At 33.4% G+C, this 24,759-nt stretch overlaps 1 protein-coding gene across 2 annotated transcripts in view; it reads left to right on the plus strand.

Moving 5' to 3' along the window:
* The first annotated feature begins 5,228 nt into the window (after positions 1–5,228).
* The window catches only part of LOC145260659 (putative 3-hydroxybutyryl-CoA dehydrogenase), a 72,378-nt gene continuing 52,847 nt past the window's right edge, over positions 5,229–24,759 (plus strand). The window contains exons 1-5 of one of the 2 annotated variants that reach the window (XM_080119006.1): positions 5,229–5,534; positions 5,650–5,706; positions 9,920–10,056; positions 14,965–15,070; positions 20,274–20,368. In XM_080119006.1, the coding sequence (XP_079975132.1) occupies positions 5,658–5,706; positions 9,920–10,056; positions 14,965–15,070; positions 20,274–20,368 (387 nt within the window). In that variant the 5' untranslated portion in view covers positions 5,229–5,534; positions 5,650–5,657. The remainder of the gene's footprint in view (positions 5,535–5,649; positions 5,707–9,919; positions 10,057–14,964; positions 15,071–20,273; positions 20,369–24,759) is intronic. The other variant, XM_080119007.1, reaches the window with a different exon arrangement.

Raw genomic sequence — 24,759 nt, forward strand, 5'->3', positions numbered from 1 at the left:
TTTTTTTTTTTTTTATAATGAAAACTTTATTCCGTAACGAGTACATCCAGTATAACTTTTTTAATATTTTTATTTTTTAATGTCTTGATTAAACTGTACAAGTACCAAATTCATTCACATTAAAAAAAAAAAAAATTAAAAAAAAACCTTGATGATCTAAGGGAGATAACTCTGCCTAACTTAATTTTTTAATTTTTTTTTCATAGAGGGAATTTAGCCACCACCACCGAGAGAGTAGGCCAGTGAACATGACAGCGTAACGTCACTTCCTAATCAAATTGTAGGTATAGATAGTTTCCGGTATTCAACTACGTGGGCACGCTAACAGGCATAAAAAAATGTCTGTGTTAACGATTGTGCATGTATGTTTTAAAGAGAAAGAACAAGTTGCACATTAGGGTAATTATAATCTAACAAAATATAGTAAGTGCGCTCGTTTTTTGAACTTTAATTTCTACCGGAGAAAGTCGAATATTTCATTTTATTTATTTTTTTTTAATGCAAAACAAACAATTTTTGGTACTTGTACAGTTTAATCAAGACATTAAAAAAGAACGTGTTTTTCTGCTATCAAAAAAAACTATTCGATTAAATTAAATGAATTTTTTTCCGGAGATCTTCAGTCCAAAACGGATATATACAATATAACCTTTTTTTTTTTTCGATATTTTCAGTTTTTAATGTCTTGATTAAACTGTAAAAGTACCCAATTTTTATATAATATTTTTCAGTCCGTTCTTTTAATAATAAATAAAACTTTTCACCGGGTATTTCCAAGTATTTTAAAGTTAGCATTTTTCATGGCAGTTTTTTTTTAAATTTATTTATTTATTTATTTATTTATTTTTTTTTTTACAATCGATGAAGTTTCAATATTTTAGCACCAGGCGTAATTTATTTCTTTGAAATATATTTAAAACTTCAAGTTTTTGGTTTTTATAACATTTTAACCGTAAATAATTTACATGACGGGTTTGTTTTACTATACACATAAATTCGAAAAAGTTGTCAAAAAACAAATATATAATAAATACATGTTATCAAAGGCAAGATAAGTTACTTTTCTACCAAACTGGATAAATTTCTAGTGTTTTTATTTAATGTAAAGTGTTTATTCGGCTAAAAAAACATACAGTGTTTACCGATGTATTGGAAAAATGCAAATGGCGGCATGCTTGCTGTTGCACACGGTAAGTTTCGGAAAATAAGTTTAAACAAAAAAATTATACAAAATACTGTTAGAAACTCACTCAATATATGTTACCGCGACATGGACGGACATATATTCGGTGGGTTTCTAACAGTATTTTGTATAATTTGTTTGTTATAACTCATTTTCCCAAACTTACTGAGTTCAATAGCGAGCATGCCGACATTTTTCTTTTTAAAATATATTGATAAACATTGTATGATTTTCGAAGCGATTGTACATTTTAAAGTGAGTAAAACCACTAAAAACCTTTCCAAATAAGTAGAAGAGTAACTTATCTTGCCTTTGATAACATTTATTTCTTATATATTTGATTTTTGACCACTTTTTTGAATCTATGTGTACAGTAATACAAACCCAAAATTTCATTTAACTTGGAAATACTATTTAAAATACATGTGCGTACACTGCACAAGCACCCTTATTATTATCATAATGATAATAGTAATAATAATAAAAAAAACTGGTGTAGATGACATCAACTGGCACCACACAAACTAGTTGTGAAGGGTCAGGGAGGATGGAAAGGCCGAGTTGCGAGAGTACTAACCAAATCTCCACTGGAAGTGTGCAGTTCAAATCTGGTACCTTGAGAAGGCATTTTGTTACCCAAACCCCAGGAAACACCAATGACCGATGCCAACGAGAAATCAGTAACAACGGCTGTTGCGACAACATGCAATCATCTGCACAAGTGGTCAAGAGGTGGAGAACACTGGAAATCTGGGGAGACTTGTTGTCACTTGGTCTCCAGGAAACACCACAGGTTACTGCCAGTGAGCAATCACTGATGATGGCCTGTGAGACAACTAATACGCTACACATTTTGATGAAAAATAGTGGGGAAAAAATGGACATAGAAGAACAGAAAACCAAAACTTTAAATATAATTTCTGTATTTAAAGTAATAGTTATTTAAATATTTCAACATATCATCTTGTGGGCAAAATCCAGCTTCTCAATAAGGGGCACTCTGGATAGGAACAAAAATAATCTCAGTCATGAAAGATTTCTCCTCCACCGACCAAGGACAGAAAAGGTAAAGTGTAGCATCAAAACAGATACTACACTGTGATCTTGTTCCAAAGGCCAAAAAATATTTGTTTAATGTTTCTTTAATTGTTTGTTCCCTAAATTCAATATTCGGTTTTATCAGTATTAAATTGTATATTGCTTTAAAATTACTAAATTTTACATTAGATAATATTTATATTTTATATTGAATAAAGTTCAGTTTAAGTATTAATCGAACTATGTTCCTTTTTCTTTTTAAAAATGTTTTATTGCTCTTTTTCAAATGGCCCTCATATAGTACTGACAGTTTGGCAAATCTTACCTACATTGCCTGCAGACATTTTTCAGTTAACAGGCCTTCTTCTTACTCTCAGTGGCAGAGAAGTCAACAAATAAAAAAATTAGAAAAAAAAAAAAAAAATCAAATATATAACAAATAAAGGTACTTGTAGAGTTTAATCAAGGCATTAAAAAATGAAAATACCGAAAAAAAGGTTATATTGTACATATCCGTTTTGGACTGAAGATCGCCGAAAAAAATTTAATTTAATTTGATCGGTTAGATTATTTTTTTTTTATTTTTTATTTTTTTATTTACAGCGGAGTAAACACGTTTTTATAACAGCGTGTTGAAGGTAGCTATCTTTGAATTTTTGGAACCTGCCACGGGGGAGATAACTCAGTTTAAAGCGCCGACACTTCTTCCCCATCTTTAATTCCTAAAAGTCGAACCTTTTGCTCAATATCATATTAAATTGTTTTTATTTTTTGCTGTAAAAAACAAACAAACAAACTATGTGATGAAATTAAGTGAAATTTTTTTCCGGAGAACTTCATTCCATAACGGATACGTATAATGTAACTTTTTTTTTTTTTTTTTCGATATTTTCATTCTTTAGTGCCTTGATTAAACTATACAACTATACAAGTACCCAAATAAATGTTACCAAAAGCAAGACAGGTTACTCTTCTACCTACCTGGATAAATTTTATGTAGTTTAACATATTTCAAAGCTTTTATTCTGTTTGAAAAACAAGTAGTTTCGAGTTAATAAGTTGAACCGACAACAACATGGCGTCTTCACAGTGTCACTAATGGCTCCAAACTCGAAAAATAAACAAAATACTGATAGAAATCCACCCAATAAGTGTTTTGTTTTACTTTCATGGCTTAAGCAATTACCGCTTTGAATGTCTGATGCCGGCCATCTTGTCATCGTTCTATTTTACCAACTTGGCATTACTTGTGTTTGAAATACTCGGCTGGCTTGGTAGGTTAAGAGGAGGCTCAAGGTTCTTTCATGAAGCTTGTTTCCTTCAATAACTACAAGAAACCTTCTCTACCACCAATAGCAATGGCCAAGAACACATTGCCTGAAAGTACTTCTTTTAAACTCCTCGGCCTAACGTTTACAGGGAATATGAACTGGAATAGATACATTGAGAGCATTGCCAAGGCTGCTGCAAGGAAGGTTGGCTCCCTCTACCGTGCTAGAAAACTATTTATGCCTGACAGTATCCTATACCTCTATAAGGCAACCATTCGCCCATGTATGGAGTACTGTTGTCACATCTGGGCTGGTGCATCTGCTGCTTGTCTCTCGCTCCTGGACAGGGTTCAAAAGAGAGTCGCCAACCTGATAGGTCCTGAACTGTCATCTAGGCTTCAGCCTCTGTCCCATCGACGAGATGTTGCATCCCTCTGCCTGTTCTACAAATACTTTAATGGTGAATGCTCTGACGAACTGCAAACACTTGTACCTCCCCGACGTAACTACCCCCGACAAACCCGACAAGCTACTAAGTCTCATCCCTTTACAGTAGAGATCCCTAGGTGCAAGAAAGCCTTTTACTCCAATAGTTTCTTCCCCAGAACTGCGGGTCTTTGGAACTCCCTTCCGGGATTCTGCTTTCCCAACTGCAATGATATGCAGAAGTTCAAGTGAATGTTAACAAACATCTTTCTACTCCTCTCCCTTCATAATGACCCCGCTAATTAAGTCCCTAATAGTAGCCCCCTGCTTCAAAGTGGCACTGTGCCTTGTTTGGGGTGAAAATTGAATTAAAAAAAAAAAAAAAAAAAAAATGAATAGTGACGATCGAGAGGTGCTCATAAAGTCAAGTCAATTCACAATAGTCTCCAGTGTGATGTGTCGTTTACAAACCAAGGAAGATGAGGACCATGGCAAGTGCTCGTCTGAGCTCGAGTCAATAGTCTTCCCCTTTTGCTGGACTATCACAAAAAAAAAAAACACTGAACTAACTACATTTTTTAAACATGGGTAAGTTTACGGTTTCAAAATGATCACTACATAGGAATGTAGTTTTAAGGCGTATATAATGCAAACAAAATTTTAATCTCGCATTTTCATTATTTTCGTATGCTGTAAAATTTAAAAAAAAATATTAGCAGTTTATTTGAAGTTTCTTTTAAATGGTACAAAAGTTAGTATGATTATATTAAATTAAATTACAGTTACATCGTTATAGAGGGGAGGTTAAATGGTGCGCGCGTTGGAGGTACCTAAAGGATATAATTAAAAAAACGCAAAATAAATAAGGTAAATTTATACCTGGTTTCGACCCTAACATTTTCCTTTAAAATTACGACTTTTATAGGTTTTAAGGTATGCTGAAAATGCTTGTGCGTGTAAACGCAAGCCGAGAAACTACTTGCAAGTGTGCGCACCAACATGGCCACCAGCAATAACATAAGAAATGGCATTGCTTAATTTCCGGAGACCTACTTATTTGCGGAAAATTTGAATGTGATATTCGTTTTCAGCATACCCATAAATCTTCAAAAGTTATTTTAAAGAAAAATGTTAAGGTGGAAACCAGGTAAAAAATTTATCATAAATAAGGACATAGTTTAAAAAAAACCCAAAAAACGCTAAATAGATGCATAATTTAAAAAAAAAAAAGGAAAAAAGAAAGTAAATCGGAACAAGCAGGAAGTACAAAAAAAAAAAAAAAAAAAAAGATTCCCGGGCAACGCCGAGTAGAGAGAGAGCTAGTTAGTTCCTAAGTGCACGACGAAATTATTTAATTAAAAAAAAAAAAGAAAAGCCGTTCAATCAGAACGAGAACGAGGCTGATAATAAAATGGCTTCTTTAGCAACAACTGATCTACGTTTATGAAACAAAAAGTTTAGATAAATTTAATTTCTTTTTGTTTACATTCAGTTTACAAATAAATCCGACATATATAAAAAAGAATAATGATTGAGAGTAAATTGTAAATTTCTAAACTTAAAAGATATTTTTGTTGAAACACGAAAACAGGAAATCGTATGTATTGTGTTAAACTGTTAGTGTTTAATGTTTACTTTTTTTAATGTATCCAAAAAAAATGTCGAATTGTTTTAAATTGATTTTACTGTCGATGAAATAATTATTGACACTCATTTTTAATTTTATTAAAGGCGCAAACATGAAGGTGGCAGTCATCGGTTGCGGATTGTTGGGAATAAAGATCGCAGGTAAAATTTGATGGACATTATCTTTTTAAAAGTTTAACATTAGTTTTGTTTTTGTTGTTAAACGTTAGCGTTTTTAAAAATGTTTTACGAACGGTGATAATTGTATTCCTGTGATTTTTCTTTTTTCTTTTTTAATTATGAAGGAATTGTTGTAACGACAATTAAAAAAAAAAAAATTTTTTTAAATTGATATTTATAATTTTAAATTTAATTATTTGGTAAATTTATACAAATACCGTGACAGCGAATTAGTAGAAAAAAATGTACCCTAACCCTAACCCTAACCCAGTTTTCAGATTCGTGTTCAGCACACCGAAACGTAACAGAATACTACGTAAAAGATTTTACTAATTCGCTGTCACGGTGTTTGTATAATAATACCAATTATTTTTGTTAGTCGATAATTTAAAAAAAAAAAAAATCACAAACCCGCACGCGCGCACTTGTTGAAAGTTTTTGGTGCGTGGCTAAAAAAACTCACATGTTCACACGCAAAAACCAGCTACACGTATTAAAAAAAAAATTATTTAAAATTTAAATTCATAAAAGATTAAATGTAAAAAAAAAAAAAATTGGTGCTTGTGCAGAGAGTGATCCGCGCTATTTTTAAATCGTATTTCCAAGTTTAAAGTTTTATGATATGTTTTTTTATTCAATTGTAAGGTTGAAGTAGGTACCCCCCCATGTTAAGAATGGCTTTTTAAATAATAACGTTATTATTTACGTCCGGATCACTCTCTGCACTAGTACAAAAAAAAGTATATGCGGAAACAAAGATACGTTTTTAGCTTAAAAAACAGCATGATGCGATGCGTAGAAAACAAACCGTTAACATTTGGGCGTTTATGCAAGGAAGGCGCCGTGCTTAAAAAAAAAAAAAAAAAAAAAAAATAGTATTTTCAAGTTAAATCCAAGTTTTACGGCATCTTTTGTTTAATAAATTGTTAGGTGAAAGTACAGAATAGTTACAACCCATCCCGTCCCCATGGGTTTTTAAATAATAACTTTATTATTTCAGCATGGTACCTTCTTTGCATAGATACCAACATTTATTTATGTTGTTTTTGTTTGTTTATTTTATAGCTAGCGAGGGGTGGGTGGGAGCTTTTCCGTTCGTAAAATATGCTTAAATATATTTTAATTCTTGCAAATTTCGTATTTATTTACTATTAGAGAGCCAATTTTCTATTGAATATTATATTGTACCTAATATATAGTGCTGATTTTAAAAGTTAAAAAAAAAAAAAAAAATGACTTGGATGCCATCAGCTGGAATCGAAACCATAACATTCCCTGCCGGTGTAGCTATCGAGGGATAGGAAAAAAAGGTTTAAAATTAAACGAGTTCAAGCGATGATTGAATTTGCACATGCGCAAAAGTAATAGACATATGTCGGCAAGTTGAAATGCCGACATATTTATGTACGTGTTATTCATCCACCCATTCAAAGAAAGATTTTACTTGTTATAAGCCATTCTTGGTGTATGATTACTATCTCCTGTTAATTTCTGTATTCTATGACCAGTAGTTTATTGGTTAAATATTTACACACAGACAAGCGCAGTAGTACACACATTTTTGCGGTGATGCAGAAAAATAGGCGACTCGAAGTCCGCAGCAAACAGTGTCAGATAATAAAAAATTTGCATCGTATGCAATTATTTGTTACATGAAATAATGAATAAATTTTGTTTTGAATTTGTTTTTAGTGAAATATTTATCGATTTATTTTTTTCTTTTCCGATACTGTTTGCTGCAGACTTCGAGTCGCCTATTCTTCTGCATCAACTTTTTTTTTGTTGTTTACAGGAATTGAGGTGCTTCTAAGAAGAACTTTTTTCTTTACTGGAATTGAGGTGCTTCTAAGAACTTCTTTTTTGTTTACAGGAATTGAGGTGCTTCTAACAAGAACTTCATTTTTGTTTACAGGAATTGAGGTGCTTCTAAGAAGAATTTCTTTTTTGTTTACAGGAATTGAGGTGCTTCTAAGAAGAACCTCAATTCCTGTAAACAACAAAAAAGTTCTTCTTTACAATAGCTTATCGTCCTTAGCGTCGCCAGATTATAACAAATATTTGTAGTGCAGAGAGTGATCCGGACTTAAATAATAATGTTATTATTTAAAAAGCCATTCTTAACATGGGGAGGGGAGGGTGTTTTGTACCTATTCTATACTTCAACCTTAGAATTGAATAAAAAAAAATATCATAAAACTTTAATTAAACTTGGAAATATGATTTTAAAAAAATAGCGCGGATCACTCTCTGCACTAGCACCCAAATATTTGAAGCCAAATATTTCATTAAAAAAAAGGCCAAAAAAGCCAAATTGATAATTATAGCCAAATTTTCACAAACAAAAAAAAAAAAAAGAAGCCAAATTGAACATTTAAATTGTTACAAGAAATAACAAAGAGAGTGTGCATAAATATTTTAGGTGTTTTGTATGCTTTTAGGGCACAACCTAATGAAATAAATAATTCAATACAAGCCTCTGAAATGACGAACACAACAACTTCATAAAAAGTAACACAGAAAAGGTTTATTAATGAGAAAGTAATATGTTCCTTGTCAAAAGCTGGACTCCGGCTACCTGGTGGTGTTGCGGTAGTTATTCCCCGTGGAATCGTTGATACCGTTAGAAATCACCAAGGTGGAGAGAGAGAAGAAAGGGAGTTCCGTTCTGTTTGGCGTCTCTCTCAGTAAGGACGGGTTGTTCTTTTTCCAACCGGATGCTGGCCGATTTCTGTTGGGAATAGGAAGGATCAATACGCCGTACCCCTGATTTGTCAGTATGTGGTCAAATAGCACAGGGGAGAGGTATTGATTCGAGGAAGAAAAAAGGTCCCATTTGTTTCTGCTACAATATATAAACATTTATATTTTTTCATTGTGCTTGTGTAGATTGGTGATGTTTTAAACTGACACATTTCAGGTGAAAACATTATTACGGACTTATGTGTCCTGTTGAAATTAGTATAAAATGAACAAAAATTGTTTTTGACGACATTTAAAGGTTTTCGCATATTCTGAAAATGAATATTGCATGTAAAATTGTCGTTGACAAATAGTTTGTATGTCTTAATGTTATGCTTTCTGATGGCAAGCCATAGAAGCACGTGCAGTGTTATTTTGCTTATGGCAACGATAGCAAAACATTATTACATACTTACGTGTCATAGTTGATTACTGTACACACAATAACCCTTATCCCTGAGTGGCCATTGGGCCTTGATAAGTGGTGAACTCCATGTAAAAAAAAAAAAAAAAAAAAAAAAAATTAGTACAAATTTTAAAAACTATCACCAATTTACACAAGCACAATGAAAAATATATCTCCATCTTCTCACCCTCACCACCTCACCCAGCCCATTCCTCTCTTTTTGGATGTGCATGCTTACACTCAGACAGTTCTCTATATAGATTCCTTGAAGAATGTGTCCGTATAAGGGAAGTAAATCCTTGATAAAAAAATCAGTTACTTGCTTGAACGGCATAAAATGGTTGAATAAAATGTTAAAAAAATCCCGTGCCTCCCATCTCTAATAAAATATAGTCCAGTTGTTGACCCCTAAAGAATGAATAATTTTTTTTTAATTTTAAATATTAATCTAGGGCAATGCCAATCAAGAAAAAAAATGCTAACTTTATGGGTGTTTGTTTTGTATTTTTTTTTTTAGCTGAACATATAGTCACACAAACACAGACAACTGCCTTTATTTTATATAATAAACTAGCAGAGCTACCTGGCATTAAAGTGTAACATATTACTATTAAAACTTATATCTCTCTATCCGTCCTTCTATCTTTCTCTCTTGTCCATTTTCTCTCTCCCTTTCCTCACTTTCCCCTTTTCTTCCATGCCAAGTCCATTTCTCTCACTGGATAAATGCATGCACTCATTTTTATAGCTTCCTTGCGGAATGAGTTGGCATAAGGGAAGTAACTCTTTGATAAAAAATCAGTTACTTCCCTCAGTACATACAGTCAATACATAACCTAGCTGAAAACCAGATCTGCCTTGACTAAATCAAAGAATAAATATGTTTTTTATAAATTTTAGATGTTATTCATCAGGCTGATCAAGAAAATACCAACTTTATGGGTGTTTGTTTTGTCGTTTTTTACTCTTAGCCAGACCATTATACACACAGACAACTGCCATTTATATAATAGATTTTTCGTATTTTCACTGGTTTCTATTTTTCTTCAGGGTCAATGGCCTATCATGGTCACCGAGTTATGGTATACGACAGCGATGTGGAAGTGCTGAACGGAGCTTATGAACTTATTCAGGAAGACAAGAGAGTTCTTCGTCAAGAAGGATTGCTGATTCAGAAGAATTTTTTGGTAAAATTTCAAATCTTTCGAGTTTCGATTCTTGTGCTTTTTTCATGGATGTAAGTTGTTCACATAATTCCGTTTTTTTTTTTTGTCTTTTCTTTTAAAAAGGCAAGGTTTCTGCCTAAATCGCTCTCATGTGAGTTTCATTTTTTTTTCCTGTTATTTCTATGTTTTTAAAATGATCGTCATCTGTTTGTATTTTGACATATTTAACTGAAAACAAGGTATCAAGGTATTACAAAAGTCATGTTAGCATTTCATGTGATATCTGGAAGATATACTAAGCTAGAATAATACCTGTCCTAGTATTACATAGTGGGAGGGGATAATATATGGAAGAATTATGCTTCATACCTTTCTGTCCGGACATCCTTTGTCTTCCTGCTGCTGGGATCTGTAATGAATGTCCACCATATTGACACGATAAGACGATTAAGATATACCTGACTTCTTTGTGAAACACAAGACAACAACTTTATATTTTATAAATATAAGTTTATTTCAGATGTTTTAGTGTTTTAGGAGTCTGCTTAATGTGTCTACATGCTTGCTTTTTGTCTAGCCTCACTTCTCAGCCTTTTTGGAGCATGTCCGCACACCTTTGTGACAAAACCCAAATTCCCAGCTCTAATCTTTTTGACCTGTCAGTTCCGATGACGTAGCCAATTAAAGGACAGGTCTCCTTAACGTGACTTCCGGTCACCTATGCAAATGCCGCGTGATCGATGTTACTTATCAATTATTGTTTTTGATTTCTAAATTCTTGTGTTTATAGCTAGGTACAGCTAAATTTATAAACATATCACTTAACTTGCAAAAAACGTGATGAGACGACAACAACTACGGATGGCAGTGATTGCTGAGAATGCAGTTAAGAGATTCAAGGTTCCTATCTGTCGCGGTTACTACCTGACGAAGGCCAGAGGAATAGTTGGCCGAAACGTGAAACAACAACTAATAAAGATAAGAATGATAGTCCGCAATAAATAAATATAAATAATACTCATCTCAATAATGAATTCCAATCAAAATAATATATATTCCATTCGGTACGGATCCGACCATGGAAGATCAGATAATAAATAAACGTGGATTTATAAGATCAAAAAATCCAACCTTGATCGCTCTTCGGGGCCCATGGCGCAGTTGATAGAGACGTTGAATCTCTACGGTTCCAGATGAGAGTTGTCTGAAGGTAGCGGTTTCAATTCTACCCAAAGCCAGCCAGAGGCTTACTTGGCCAAAAAACGTGGTGAGACGAGAACAACTACGGAAGGTAGTAATTGCTGAGATTGCAGTTAGGAGATTCGAAGTTCCTGTCGCAGTTACCACCTGATGAAGGCCAGAGGTATAGTTGGCCGAAACATTGTGAAACAACAATTAATAAAGATGAGAATAATAGTTCGCAATAAATAAATTAATATAAATCACTTAACTATTTACATAATTAACTTTCAGCTAAACTTATTTTACCAAAACAATTATTTCTATTCTTAGCCTAGAAAGGTCACTGGCGTTGTCCCTTTATCACTAGATAAATAGGTAGATAGGTAGATAGATAACTAATTAACGCTTTTAATCCTGCTATTATCTAATATCAAGACAAATTAATTCCTCAAACATTATAGGAGTCAGATTTTTTTATGGAGGATGGAGGGAGCCTTTGTGAGGAGCTAGGCAGCAAGATGTTTGTTCACATTACATTTAAATTTGTGCCTGTTTGTATAGACAGGGAAACAGATAATAGGGAGGGAATTTCAAAGGAAAGCAGTCTAATAAAAGAAGCTAAAAATCTTCTAGAAGCATTAACATAATCTTTCAACTAAATCCCCCAGGAGCTCACATTGTCTGGAGAAGCACATTAGCCCAACTGTCCAGCAGCCTTCAAAAAAACTGCCTCCTTGAACATCCAACTCGCTACCTTCTCCCTCTCCTCGAAGGCCGGTTCTGACGGCCTCCCCATCCCATTCCATCCCATGGAATTTTTTCATCCCTGAAAGATTCTGGCCTTTGTTAGTGATCACCACTTGACTACTTCAGATGATGCCGAAACAGTCTCCACTCAAAGGGTTTTATCTAGGAAAACACTTTACTAGCTACAACCACTATCAACAATTTCCCCCACTTTCTGTCTGTGCCTAAATCTAAGCATGCATTCCATGAACCAAGCTTTGTTTGTGGAACTCTGTTTTACTGACCTGTTTTTTACAGGCATTTAGAATTGTTGTAGACTCTTAAGAAATCAATATGTTATTGCTATACATCTTACAAGATGACTAACTTTTATGACTACAGCAGGAAGGATTGGATCTAGTAATTCATTCCCGTTCATCCGTTTGTTCGTCCCTTCGCACTTTTCTCAATAATCACATCTTGGATTTTAAAAAAATTTTGCACAAACCTTAATCGTGAAAGTAAATTTTTGCCAGAACGGATTTTCTGGGATAACTGTGGTTGCCTTCTAGGGGCATTATAGGGGTAAGATTGCCTTGGATTCTTTTGAAAATTTGCAAAAACATTAGTCATGGTGAAAGTAATTTTTTTACTTGTCAAGGGAGAGCCCGCATGCTCGGCTTGTTTTTTGGCCAAGCATCTATTACCTGCAACATTTGTAGCTGTGATCAGCCTGCAGACGTCCAAACAGTTCAAAGAAGTGCAGGATACTTCATGGTCGCTAATTCTTTAGATAAAGACGTTTGCAAAAATATTTGTACAATAAAATGAAGACATTGTGCTGTGAATATAAATAATTATTTAAATTTTTATTAAAAACATATATAAATAATTTTAATTTTTATTAAAAATAAATATAAATAATTATTTTAATTTTTATCAAAAATAAATATAAATAATTATTTTAATTTAAAAAAAAATATAAATAATTATTTTAATTTTTATTAAAAAATATAAATAATTATTTTAATTTTTATTTAAAAAAATATAAATAATTATTTTAATTTTTATTTAAAAAAATATAAATAATTATTTTAATTTTTATTAAAAACATATAAATAATTATTTTAATTTAAAAAAAAATATAAATAATAATTTTTATTTTTATTTAAAAAATATAAGTATTTTAATTTTATTAAAAAATATATAAATAAGTATTTAATTTTATAAAAAAATATAAATAATTATTTTAATTTTAATTAAACAAAAAATATAAATAATTATTTTGATTTTTATTAAAAAAATACAAAATAATTATTTTTATTTTTATTAAAAAAATATAAATAAATATTTTTATTAAAAAAATATAAATAATTATTTTAAATGCCTGTAAAAAAAAAAAAAGTTTCACTCCGTGGTTCGAATACTTGGAAAAATCAATTGTAAAAGTGTCTTTCTCTTGAAGGTTGAAGGTTCAATTCTCAGTATTGGCAACCGAAAAATACAATTGTGAATTACTTAGGACGTCTATCCAGTCATGGCTGACAGAACGAGAGCATGCTACCTCAGTAAAGTAAATAAAGGGTTTTGTTCAAAATTCTGTCCAGATTCACGAGTTTGGGAAGATAGATCTGAAGAAGATTGGAGGTTACATCGACTGAGACGTTGTGAAAATGACAATCAAGATGAGAGCAGTAGTTTGACAGGTTTACACCTTCTTTGCAACATATTTAGATAGACGCATCATTAACTGCAAAGTTATATGAGGCAGATCTTGTATTTTTCACCATGGATGTATATACAGGGTGAAACAATAAAATTTTCACCTAGAAAAGACGACATAATTCCATTTCCGTTTGATGAATACCAGTTTTCTTTTTTTTTTCTTTTCTTTTTTTTTCTTTTCTTTTTTTTTCTTTTCTTTTTTTTCTTTTCTTTTTTTCTTTTCTTTTTTTCTTTTCTTTTTTCTTTTCTTTTTTTTCTATTTTTTCTTTTCTTTTTCTTTTCCTTTTCTTTTCTTTTTCTTTTCCTTTTCTTTTCCTTTCTTTTTCTTTTCCTTTTCTTTTCCTTTCTTTTTCTTTTCTTTTTTCTTTTTTTCTTTTCTTTTTTCTTTTTTTTTATTCTTTTCTTTTTTCTTTTCTTTTTCTTTTCTTTTTCTTTTCTTTTTTCTTTTTTTTTTTTTTTTTTTTTTTTTTTTTTTTGAAGACCATCTACTAGTTGGCCAACTTTGTACAAATCCCAAGAGCGATAGGAGTCTTCTATCATGTCTGAAAGTGACACAATGTTCAACGAGCGAGATCAGAGATGTGCTACTGTACAACTCATGCTCTCTACTGATTCAAGTTATGTCAACAGGACCATTGCCAACACCCTCAAAATGCAAATCCGGACAGTTCAACACATGAGGACACAGCTCAACAAAGTTTCCAGCCGCGGTTATGGTCTTTGGTATCGTTTCAAGTGAGGGCCACATCATGCGACCTTATAAAAATCCAAGGCGTCAATTTTTTTTAATAAGCATAAAAGTGTCAATTTTAGCCATTTTAACCCAAAAAGCACCCCTAGGAGGGTAACTAGAGTTTTCCTGGAAAATCCGTTCTGTTACTTTTTTACTTATATCTTGTTTAATGTTTGTGCAAAACTTCCACAAATTCCAAGGCGTAGTTATTGAGAAAAGTGCGGACAGATGAACGGACGAACGGACAAGGGTGAATTTACAGGTCCACCCTCCTCCTCCATCAAAAAGATGAGGAACATAGTCCGAATAATCTAAATAATCAATCCTCATCCCAAAACTTCTGGTACAAGAAAAATTTGAACAGGTGACCAGAATAAATCTTTTGATATGACCTCTGACCTTTCTGCAAATGCATCTTTTCGAACTAGGGAAGCTTTTATTGAATTGGGAAACTTTTGTGGAACTTGGGAACCTGTACCATATTTCAAACTGAATCCCTTATAAATATATGCCACTATTTAAAGCATTTAAAAAAAAGAATTCTCTTTTCTTTTTCTTTTTAGGGCTCTATTTATTATTTCAGTGGCCTTCATGAAACGGTCCGTGATGCAGACTTTATTTTTGAAGCCGTCACGGATAATTTGCAGGTGAAACAAGATTTGATGGAAGGTGAGTGAATTTGTTGTTTTATTTGCCCACTTTGTAAAATATTTTAAAGATTAGGGGAAGCCAAAACTGTTTAGCCCTGTGAGTTGAGGAAAGAACGGCTGATTTCCAGCTCAGTCAGTAATTATCAAGGAGGTATATGTAAAACGCGGGGGTGGGGTGGGGTGGGATAGAAAATGATAATGATGCAACGCGAGATGAGTCAGAAAAAGACAGGCAACTGTTTCCTTATGTTTCTTTCATCCCTGAAAAGAGGGGAAATGTGCTCATTCTGTGTCTCCCCCTCTTTTTTACCCTTTTTCACTCCAAACAAGACATGTTGCCACTTGGAACGTAAGGGGCTACTATTTGGGATCTGACACGAGACTGGGGAGTTGAGCAGTAAGATGTCTGTTCACATTACATTCAAACTTCTGCATGTTAGTACAGTCAGGGAAGCAGGAAACAGAGGGAATTCCAAAATCTAGGAAATAAACTATTAGAGTAGAAGATTTTCTGGTATTTAGGGACTTTATCAGTGAAAAGGGGGTGGATTTTTCTTGTCAGGTTTGTCGGGAGTATGTACATCAAACGGGGACAAGTGCTAAGAGTTCATCAGAGCAGATTTCATTAAAGTATAGCAACAAGCAGTTTACTAGACCAACTAACAAATATGGTAACACCTGGCTGTAGAAAAAGAAAAAAGAACAAAAAATCAGAAATGAGATTAAAGTAGTTTGCTTGAAGCATTGTTTAACGTGTATATAAACAAAAAATTTAGCTTTATAGAAGGCAGAACAATGTAGAGATTTGACGATAGACTCAAACTGAAGCAACTTAAAGTATAATGGTGGAACCGGTCATGCGGTTTTTCACCTTATTGAATCAATACGTGCGTGTGTACATGTACAATCATACAGGGTGGAGCAATAAAATTTGTTGAGAACATCACCAACATGACCTCTCACAACTCCAAAGCCAGCCTGATCGCCACCATCAACCAAGTATTCGCCAAGCTCTTGCTGACGCTTGTGGAAAAGGCATGCTCTCAGTTCCGGACCCGTATCAAAGCGATGATTGTGGTTGAAGGCGGTTACAGTGAATAGATGTCAGCTCTACTACATAATCAAGTTACCTGATGAGATGAGGAGGAGGAGGAGGAGTTAAATTAGGTTAAAATATTCAGTGAAGCGAGGAGATAAAACGGCCGAGCAGTTAAACAGAAAACTAATACAAAACACAGAAGAAAAATAAAAAAAATAAAACATTAAGCTAATCTTAAATCAAGATCATCAAAAAAGAAAAAATTCTTCAACGTTGATATTTTTGAAAATTTTATGGCAGCTCGACAGGAATTCACCAAAACTAAAGACATTCTTAACAATCAGAACGAACATTTCTCAAGACTTTTTTTTATTGTCTGACGATTTCCAAAAGAAATTTCTGTCAACTTCCAACGCATCAATAAATATCTTTCACATTTTTTATTCTTGTTCACCTTTAAACAAGACATACTGACACTTGGCTGTAAAAGGAGGTGTTAGACATTGTTCTAAATAGTAATTTAGGACAATGTCTAACAGGAGATTGTGGGAAGTTGAGCAGCGAGATGTCTATTCACATTACATTTAAACTTCTGCAGATTAGTACATTCAAGGAAGCAGGAAAAAGGGAAGTAAACTATTAGAATAGAAAGCTTTCCGGCATTTAAGGACCTCTGCAGTAAAGGGGCAGGACTTTGCTACTAAACTGATTTGTCAAGGATATATATATCATGGGTGTACAAGTGCTATGAGTTCGTCAGAGCACATTTCATTAAAATACTTGTAAAACAGGTACGGGAATGCCACATTGCGGCGATGGGACAGGAGTTGGAGCTTTGTTGATTGTGCGGGGCCTATTAAGATGAAGACTTTTTTTTTCTTTTTTTTTTGAACCCTGTGAGAGAAGAGTGGTTGATGCACCAGCCCAAATGACACGAATAGCAGCATTTAAAATTTAAGAAACTACAGAAATGTCTGTATGATGTACGCCCAAGTCATGGGACAAAGATGAAATATTCCAAAAATCAAGTAATTTAATAAAGTATTTTTTTTTGTTATTCAAGAAAATCTAATTTTACTCTGTTTCGATGAGGATGAAAAAAAAAATGAAATCAACGAATCTGAACAAGGGCAGACAACCCTAATGCAAACTGTCAAAACAATCACTGATTACCCCCCTTATTATATTCTCACTTATCAGTAAAAAATGGCAAATTTGTTTTTCGTAAAAAAAAAGTGTATACTTGATCAATTTTTATGTTTTTTGGAATATACAATCTTTGTTCCGTGACAAGTACGTACAATAAAAAAAAGTTTTTCATTTTTATTTATCGCTATGAATGCCAATCTGAATAAGCACCCTAAAGTCTTTTGACTTACTGATGAGACTATCAGCAAAGTGTTCCTGCATATCATTGAACAGCAATAAAAAGACTGTTGGACATTCGTAATTGAAATATGATGGACAAGTCAGGCACTTTATTTGCACCAAATAATGTTCGATTGCAGAAAGGATTATGTATTTTATTAATGACTAGCATGGGCACCTGATGTTGTCCGGGATTGATTGATGATCAACAAATGTTGGTACTTTTGCATAATTTGACCTGGATTCTTGAGAATTCCCGTCAAGCATGGATTGGGCGAGACCGGTTTCAGCCGAGTGTTGTAACAGACAGAGTAATTTCAAAACGAACCGGAAAAAAAAAATTACAAATAATAAAAAAGTAACAAAAACCTACCTTAAAAGGACTGAAAATTTTTTAATTTATTTTATTTTGTTTTGCAAAATATTTATCAACATTATTTTTTTCTTTTTTCTTAAAGAAAAGATGAATATTTTTTTTTTTAACCATACATTGTTAGATGTAAGTAAAAAAATTTTTTTTATTTATAAAGAAAAAAAATAATGATTTATAAAGAAAAAAATAAAATAATGTTGATAAATATTTTGCAAAACAAAAGTTTTGCAAAATATTTATCAACATTATTTTTTTCTTTTTTCTTAAAGAAAAGATGAATATTTTTTTTCTTTTTTTTTAACCATACATTGTTAGATGTAAGTAAATTTTTTTTTTTTTTTTTCCAGATTTTTTGTTTAGTCAAGTTTTTTTTTTGGGGGGGGGGCACAGAAATTTTTTATATTTTTTTTCTTTTTAAGAAAATATGTAAAAATATATTTACAAAAAGCGTAAATTGTTAGATGAAAGTACAGGAAAACATTTATATTTTTCTGTTCATTACCGGTGGAAGAACTTCCTTGAGATGAGGATATTTCCTTAGGAATCTTTACTTTGGTCGACTGTTGAACGGCCATCGATGGCAAAGAGGGAGGAGATGGAGGTAGAGGAAATGGAAAAAAGCTCCCCAGGTAGTTTTCATAAATGTGATTTCTGATGGAGACAAAAGGATCGTTTCTGAATTTTTTGTCTCCACATAAATTGAAGTAAATATGTACTCAGGAGTTCCTGGTTGGTCCCGCATTTTTGCTTGTTTCGCTGTTTTGCTTCCTTCCACATCCTCTCGACGTGGTTCGTTGTTGCCTTCGTCGCGAGGTCTACAAAATGCATACTTTTGATTCACTGTTAGGTAGTGGAATCCTTCTCCTCCTACTTTGCTATAGACCCTCCAACAGTCGGATACAACTGTAGTCCCTGGCAGAATATATTTGTTTATTATTGGAAGGAGGGTTTCGGCATTGCGATTTGGTACGGTCACCAAAAATCTTTCCTTGTCGGTGATGTCATAGCCACCGAAGACCTAGAGCGGTTTGAAGATTCTCCCTATGCTGTATTTTGACCGTGTGGCCTGGGCCTCTGATCTGCTGGGGATTCCTAAGGAAATACTCCTGGCAAATTTCTCTCAGAAAGTTCGTCCAGTCTGTGTAAGTGTGCTCTGATATAATACTGCATTCCCTTCACATATTTTTAAGGGTAGCCATGTCGAACGCCGAGAAATAAATGATTTTTACTATTGTTGGAATCTCTAACTTGAATTGCGCAAAAAAATGATCTTGTGCACAAGGATATCCTTTGTCTGTACTGTCCATTTGTGTGAGAAACCATCCTTAACACACAATCTTTTTTTTAGTAAGCATTTGTGCTTGCAATTCTTGCACCTCATTTTTTTGGACTGCTGTTTCTTCTGACAATATGAGATTGTCTGCATCAGTGTTTTCATTTCTTTTTCTAATATGCATAGATTTACTTCCATGCCTGCCAATTTCTTTTTGTTTGGCTAGTTTGAAACTATATTTGTTGGTAAGCTTTTTTGTTTATTCACTTTCTTCCAGTTCCTCTGCTTCCATTTTTAATAGCGCTTTTTCATTGGCTAATCAAATGCTCAGCCAATGAATTATATAAAAATGAATAATTGGACCCCCCCCCTGAATATCACCGTGAACATACTAAAAACATTGTATAAAAAAAAATAAATAAATAAAATAAAGTCGATTTAGCGTTTCAACATTTGAACAACGCTTGGCTGAAACCGATGATTGCTGGTCTCACCTGATCCATGCTTGACAGGAATTCCCAAGAATCCGGGTCAAATTATGCAAGAGTACCCAACTGTTTCACACTCCCATATTTTTATTGTCATCAAAATCATTGAAATTCAGGTAAAGTCTGGGGATTGTTTTGATAAACATTATAAAATCAGAAAGAGACGATTAACGCTTGATGGGTGTGAAGTTCATTCTATAACATATTTACTGATGAGACAATCACCAAAGTGTCCTGCATATCATTAAACAGTGATAAATTAAAGACTTTTGGACATTCATGATTTAAAACTAGGTGGACAAGACAAACATAGACTGAAGTTTATTTGCACCCAATATGGTTGGATTACAAAAAAGGAATTTTATTAACAATTTTATAAGTGGTATTTTTTTTCTATGGAAATCACTCCAGACAATGTATGAAACCACTTGATGTAAGGAGCTAAAAAATACTACTTCCAGGTTAAAAACTTGCTAACCATAATTGTTAGATGAAGTAGATTCTCGCCCAGAAAATAGCAATTCTTCCCTCTTTGTCAGAAACATTGCTCATCAAATGTGAAGACTAAGGGGAAGCGAGAATTAGTGATTCTATAAAATATATGTAGATTCCCAGAATTTGAAGAAATTCTGATTCTTTTATGAAAAAAATTTATCATTTTTTTTGTTGTTTATTTTGTAGAGATTTCCCAGTTATGTAAACCAGACGCTATAATTTCGTCAAGTTCCCTCAATTTCAAGATTGAAGATATCACGGCGAGAGTCGTCAATAAAGAGGTAAAGAAAGAATTTCTAAAATTTTAATTTTTATGAATAACCCTAACATGACAACTTCCAATCGTGTCTTGTGGTCATTCATGTGTAATATTTTCACAAACTAATAAAACATCAAACGAGGAGAAGCACATCATCTTTTCACACATAAGCATACTCGTTAGACTGGTGGAGTTTTACCAGTGAGCAATCAAGAATCAATTAATAAAAGTCTTTTTTACATACGTGCACGGTCGCTGGTCTTTTTTACGTATGTGCACGGTCGCTGGTCTTTTTTACGTACGTGCACGGTCGCTGGTCTTTTTTACGTACGTGCACGGTCGCTGGTCTTTTTTACGTATGTGCACGGCCGCTGGGCTTTTTTACGTACGTGCACGGTTGCTGGTCTTTTTTACGTACGTGCACGGTCGCTGGTCTTTTTTACGTACGTGCACGGTCACTGGTCTTTTTTACGTACGTGCACGGTCGCTGGTCTTTTTTACGTATGTGCACGGTCGCTGGTCTTTTTTACGTACGTGCACGGTTGCTGGTCTTCATTCTTTAATCATCACTTTTCCATGTGTGCCGCCGTTGATATGTATAGTTGCATAGTTTGTTGGATATTGAGCTGGGGCGACGCCGATAAAATCAGAGATGTAACCATTGGGAATATTGATTTTTGAAGATGATGCACGGAAATTCTTATTCAGCTTTGTCTTCTGTGAATTCTTTCCGGTTGGGATGACAGCCGGAAGTAACTCCTAGTTCTATTTAGCCCAGAAGATGTCCATGCTTGACCTCTCTTCAATTAGATTGGACAATGGAGAATTCAGGTCAACTTCTGGCATCGATGCACATCCATTTTCGTACTCATTCGTATCAGATGTCCTTTTAATCTGTGCTTTTATCACTTAAAATGTTATTGCAAACCGGACAGAGCTTCGCATGTTAATTGAGTTGGATATTGAGCCAGGGTCACACCGATAAAATCGGAGGTGTACACACACACACACACACACACTTTTTTTATTTACATTCTTGTGTCCTATAAAAATGACCGGAATTGTAATGATCACCGAAAATAAAGAAGGGCTTACATTCCAGATCGGAAAATTAGAACAATTAAATTATTTTAAATATTTACATTTCAGGAATGTCGGTCGATGTCTTTATAAGATACAGTTAATATAAACAATCAGGGAGAGAGGAAAAGAGAAAGCTGACAGTCATCCAGCGTGATTGACATTTTCCACTGTTGCCTGCCACATACACAGACACCCTGTTGTGACTGTTGAATGGCTGTTAAACTTGGAGAATAAAATGTATGGAAACATAATGAAGACTTGTTGTAGTCTTAAAGGTTTTATTTAGGAGATATTTCATGAGGGGAGAGACCAAAAAGAGGCTAAAATTACTTTTTTTACTTGATTTTCTTACTTAGCCTTAAAAATGGTCAACAAATATGTTAGAGTCTCGAAGAAATATTCTCTTAGATTTGTACATTGTCGGTATATCTGTTTCGACCACTTCTCTGACTCAAACTGCTTTGAAACTCTTTTCACCTATATATATATATATATATATATATATATATATATAAAAAGTCATCAAATTTTTTCAATCATTAAAACTATGTTAAAAAGGAACAAAAGTATTAATCCCTAGTCCTTCATATATACTAACTATATTTGAGGATTGTAAAAATACCAACTCTCTGAGAGAAACATATTTCAATAAATGAAAATTTGAAAAAAAAAAAAAAATACTTAAATAAATCGAAACCAAAAAGATTTCCTTTAAAAAATTTGAACATACAACAAAATCTAATTTTTTACCGCAAATATGAAAAGTTACAAAAACTTTAAATGCAAACAAAACATCAACATTATACAAACTAAAATCAGCAAACATTCATTTAAAAACGACCACTTTAGCATGAAAAGGTCGATATGCCACATTTTAAAACAACCACTTTAGCATGAATTAATCCCAAAGGTCGATATGCCACTAAACAAATGAACAGAAAAATATTTGAAGATATAACTATAAAAAAAACTTGAAGTATAAACTCCTTCCAGAGTTACTGGTGTCGGCATTAAGTAACTAAAAAGATTGCCATAAAGCAAGCAAGCAACCAGATGATCTTGGTCTCCTCAATTGGTTTCATCATCTATTTCCAAACTCTACCTCTATTTCACTTATTCCCATTTATCATTGCTTGTTTTTGGTTCTAAACAAACCGGAAAACTGGGCAGTTTTTTACATTTTTTTTAGAAATGGTTGGGAAGGTCTTATCAACCTGGTTTTATTTGGTTTCTTTGTTTCTTTTCTTTCTTTTGGGGGTGAACTATCCACCCCACCCAATCTTTGTTTTATTTTAATGTTACTGGTGTCGGCATTAAATAACCGAAAAAGGTTGATATCGCATAAAACCAACCAACCAACCAACCAACCAAGTCTTTCATTTGAAAACTCATTTGCTTGTAATAAATATTTTTTGGTAGAATTTTTAATCTTCTAAACTAATGAAGACTCATTTTGAACTTTTTTTTTATACATATTTAAAAAAAAAATATGGTAACAGGTACACAATAAGTATTTTCGTGAACATTTAGGGTGTGCATGTATAATTTATTTTAGTTAATTATTTGCGAACTGATCATTATAAATTTTTGAATGTAGCTTCTCAGCAACTCGGTGAGTAACATTTATACATTATTATTATTATTTCTTACAATGTTGGGAGCGATGGCACTGTGATTTTGTTACATTCTGATTTAGCCTAAAAAAATAGTCGACAAATGGACAGATCTCAAGGAAATATTCTTAGATTTCTACATTGTTGGTGAACATCTAGTTTGTTCCAGTTCCTTTCCTCAAACTGCCTTGAAACGATCATTTATCGACACCTGCTTCTAGCATATTTTGTCTAGGGAACTGACTCTCCCTCCCCATTCCATGTGAAGTAATCATCCTGGATATACTGAGTCTTTTTTTATTTGCTGCTAGGTTATCCCAACACGTACTTCATGTAACAATCGCCAAAATTCCTACTAGTTAACATAATCTCTACTTACTGGCGTAGGATCCCAATAAATAACACATAGTTTACTTCAAATCTGTGGCACAAGACTGCTTCGTCTTCATGGTCCTCTTCAAATTTAGTGTCAATAAACTTTCATCATTGGCCATCATCTGCATATCTTGCGAGGTTTGTCTACGGAACTAACTTTTGAACCCCCACCTCAATCACACTACCTGCACTGGGTCTATTTCTGGTTTCTGCCATGTTGTCCTGACATGCACTGAATGTAACCCTTGCCAAAATTCATACTAGTTAACATAATCGCTACTTACCAACGTAGGATACTAATGTAATAATATGAATGAATGAATGACACATGCGATGAGGTTGATTTTCAACTGTCCAATTTTGTTCTGTCCGATTTTGATTTCTTCGCTCATTTTGCATTTCTGTGTCAACATCAAAATACTGTTGATCTATTTATAATGTTTATATAGTTTTATTGATATGTGTAGAGGGAAAGAGAGGTGGAGTGAGCAAGAGAGATTGAAATAGATAAGGGCAATGGAGACTAAGAGTGACTTGTAAATTCTTATACTCCTCACCCGAATACCTACCCTCCATCCTTTACTTTAATGTAGGAAGTTTAATCCTACTAGAGTACTGCCACCCGAGTAAACAGCATGTCTCCCCTCCCATTTGTTGTCAAGATTGTCTCTCCATCAGGTTTTGCTTTGGCCTTTACCATTATCTTGGATTCCATTCTGTCACTTTATATGTCTGTCTGTTCTCTGTACATCTCGAGAGGTGACCTGCCATACCAATTAGACTAAATAAGATAAAACTAAGGTAATTCTTAAGAATCGCCTTGGATAAAATGCATTCAAAGGATGTAATTTGTGATTTAGTTTTAGAAGCGTTTCCTCCTATTTCTTACGCTTTAGGCCCGTGGATCCGCCGTTTTATTTAGGTTGGCTGTTTTTCAGGCATGTCAACCTCTTTTTATGTATCTTTCACCCCAGACAAGCCACTTCATGTAAAGAGCTAAAAAAAATTAAAAATGCCAACGGAAAGTGTTATATGGATTGATTCGAACTTGAGAGCAATTCTCCCCCCTTTGTCAGAAACATTGATCCTGGAATGTGAGGACTAACTGCAGATCAAAATTAAACAATTGATTTTATTGAATGATTATTTTGTGAACTCATAAATTCTATTTTTCATATAATGAGATAATAATAAGCTCCTTTATATATGTAATATATATATATATATTGCTCTATTCTTAAATGTTGAGCTTCTCTTTTTTGGCTAGGATCACCCTGAAAGTATTACTTTAAGTAATATCTATCAGGATATTTCACCTGATTTTTAATCTGTGTCTTATCTC

This window comes from Euprymna scolopes, chromosome 36 (assembly GCF_053919585.1).
Source record: "Euprymna scolopes isolate OS-2025 chromosome 36, ASM5391958v1, whole genome shotgun sequence".
Classification (NCBI taxonomy): Eukaryota; Metazoa; Mollusca; class Cephalopoda; order Sepiida; family Sepiolidae; genus Euprymna; species Euprymna scolopes.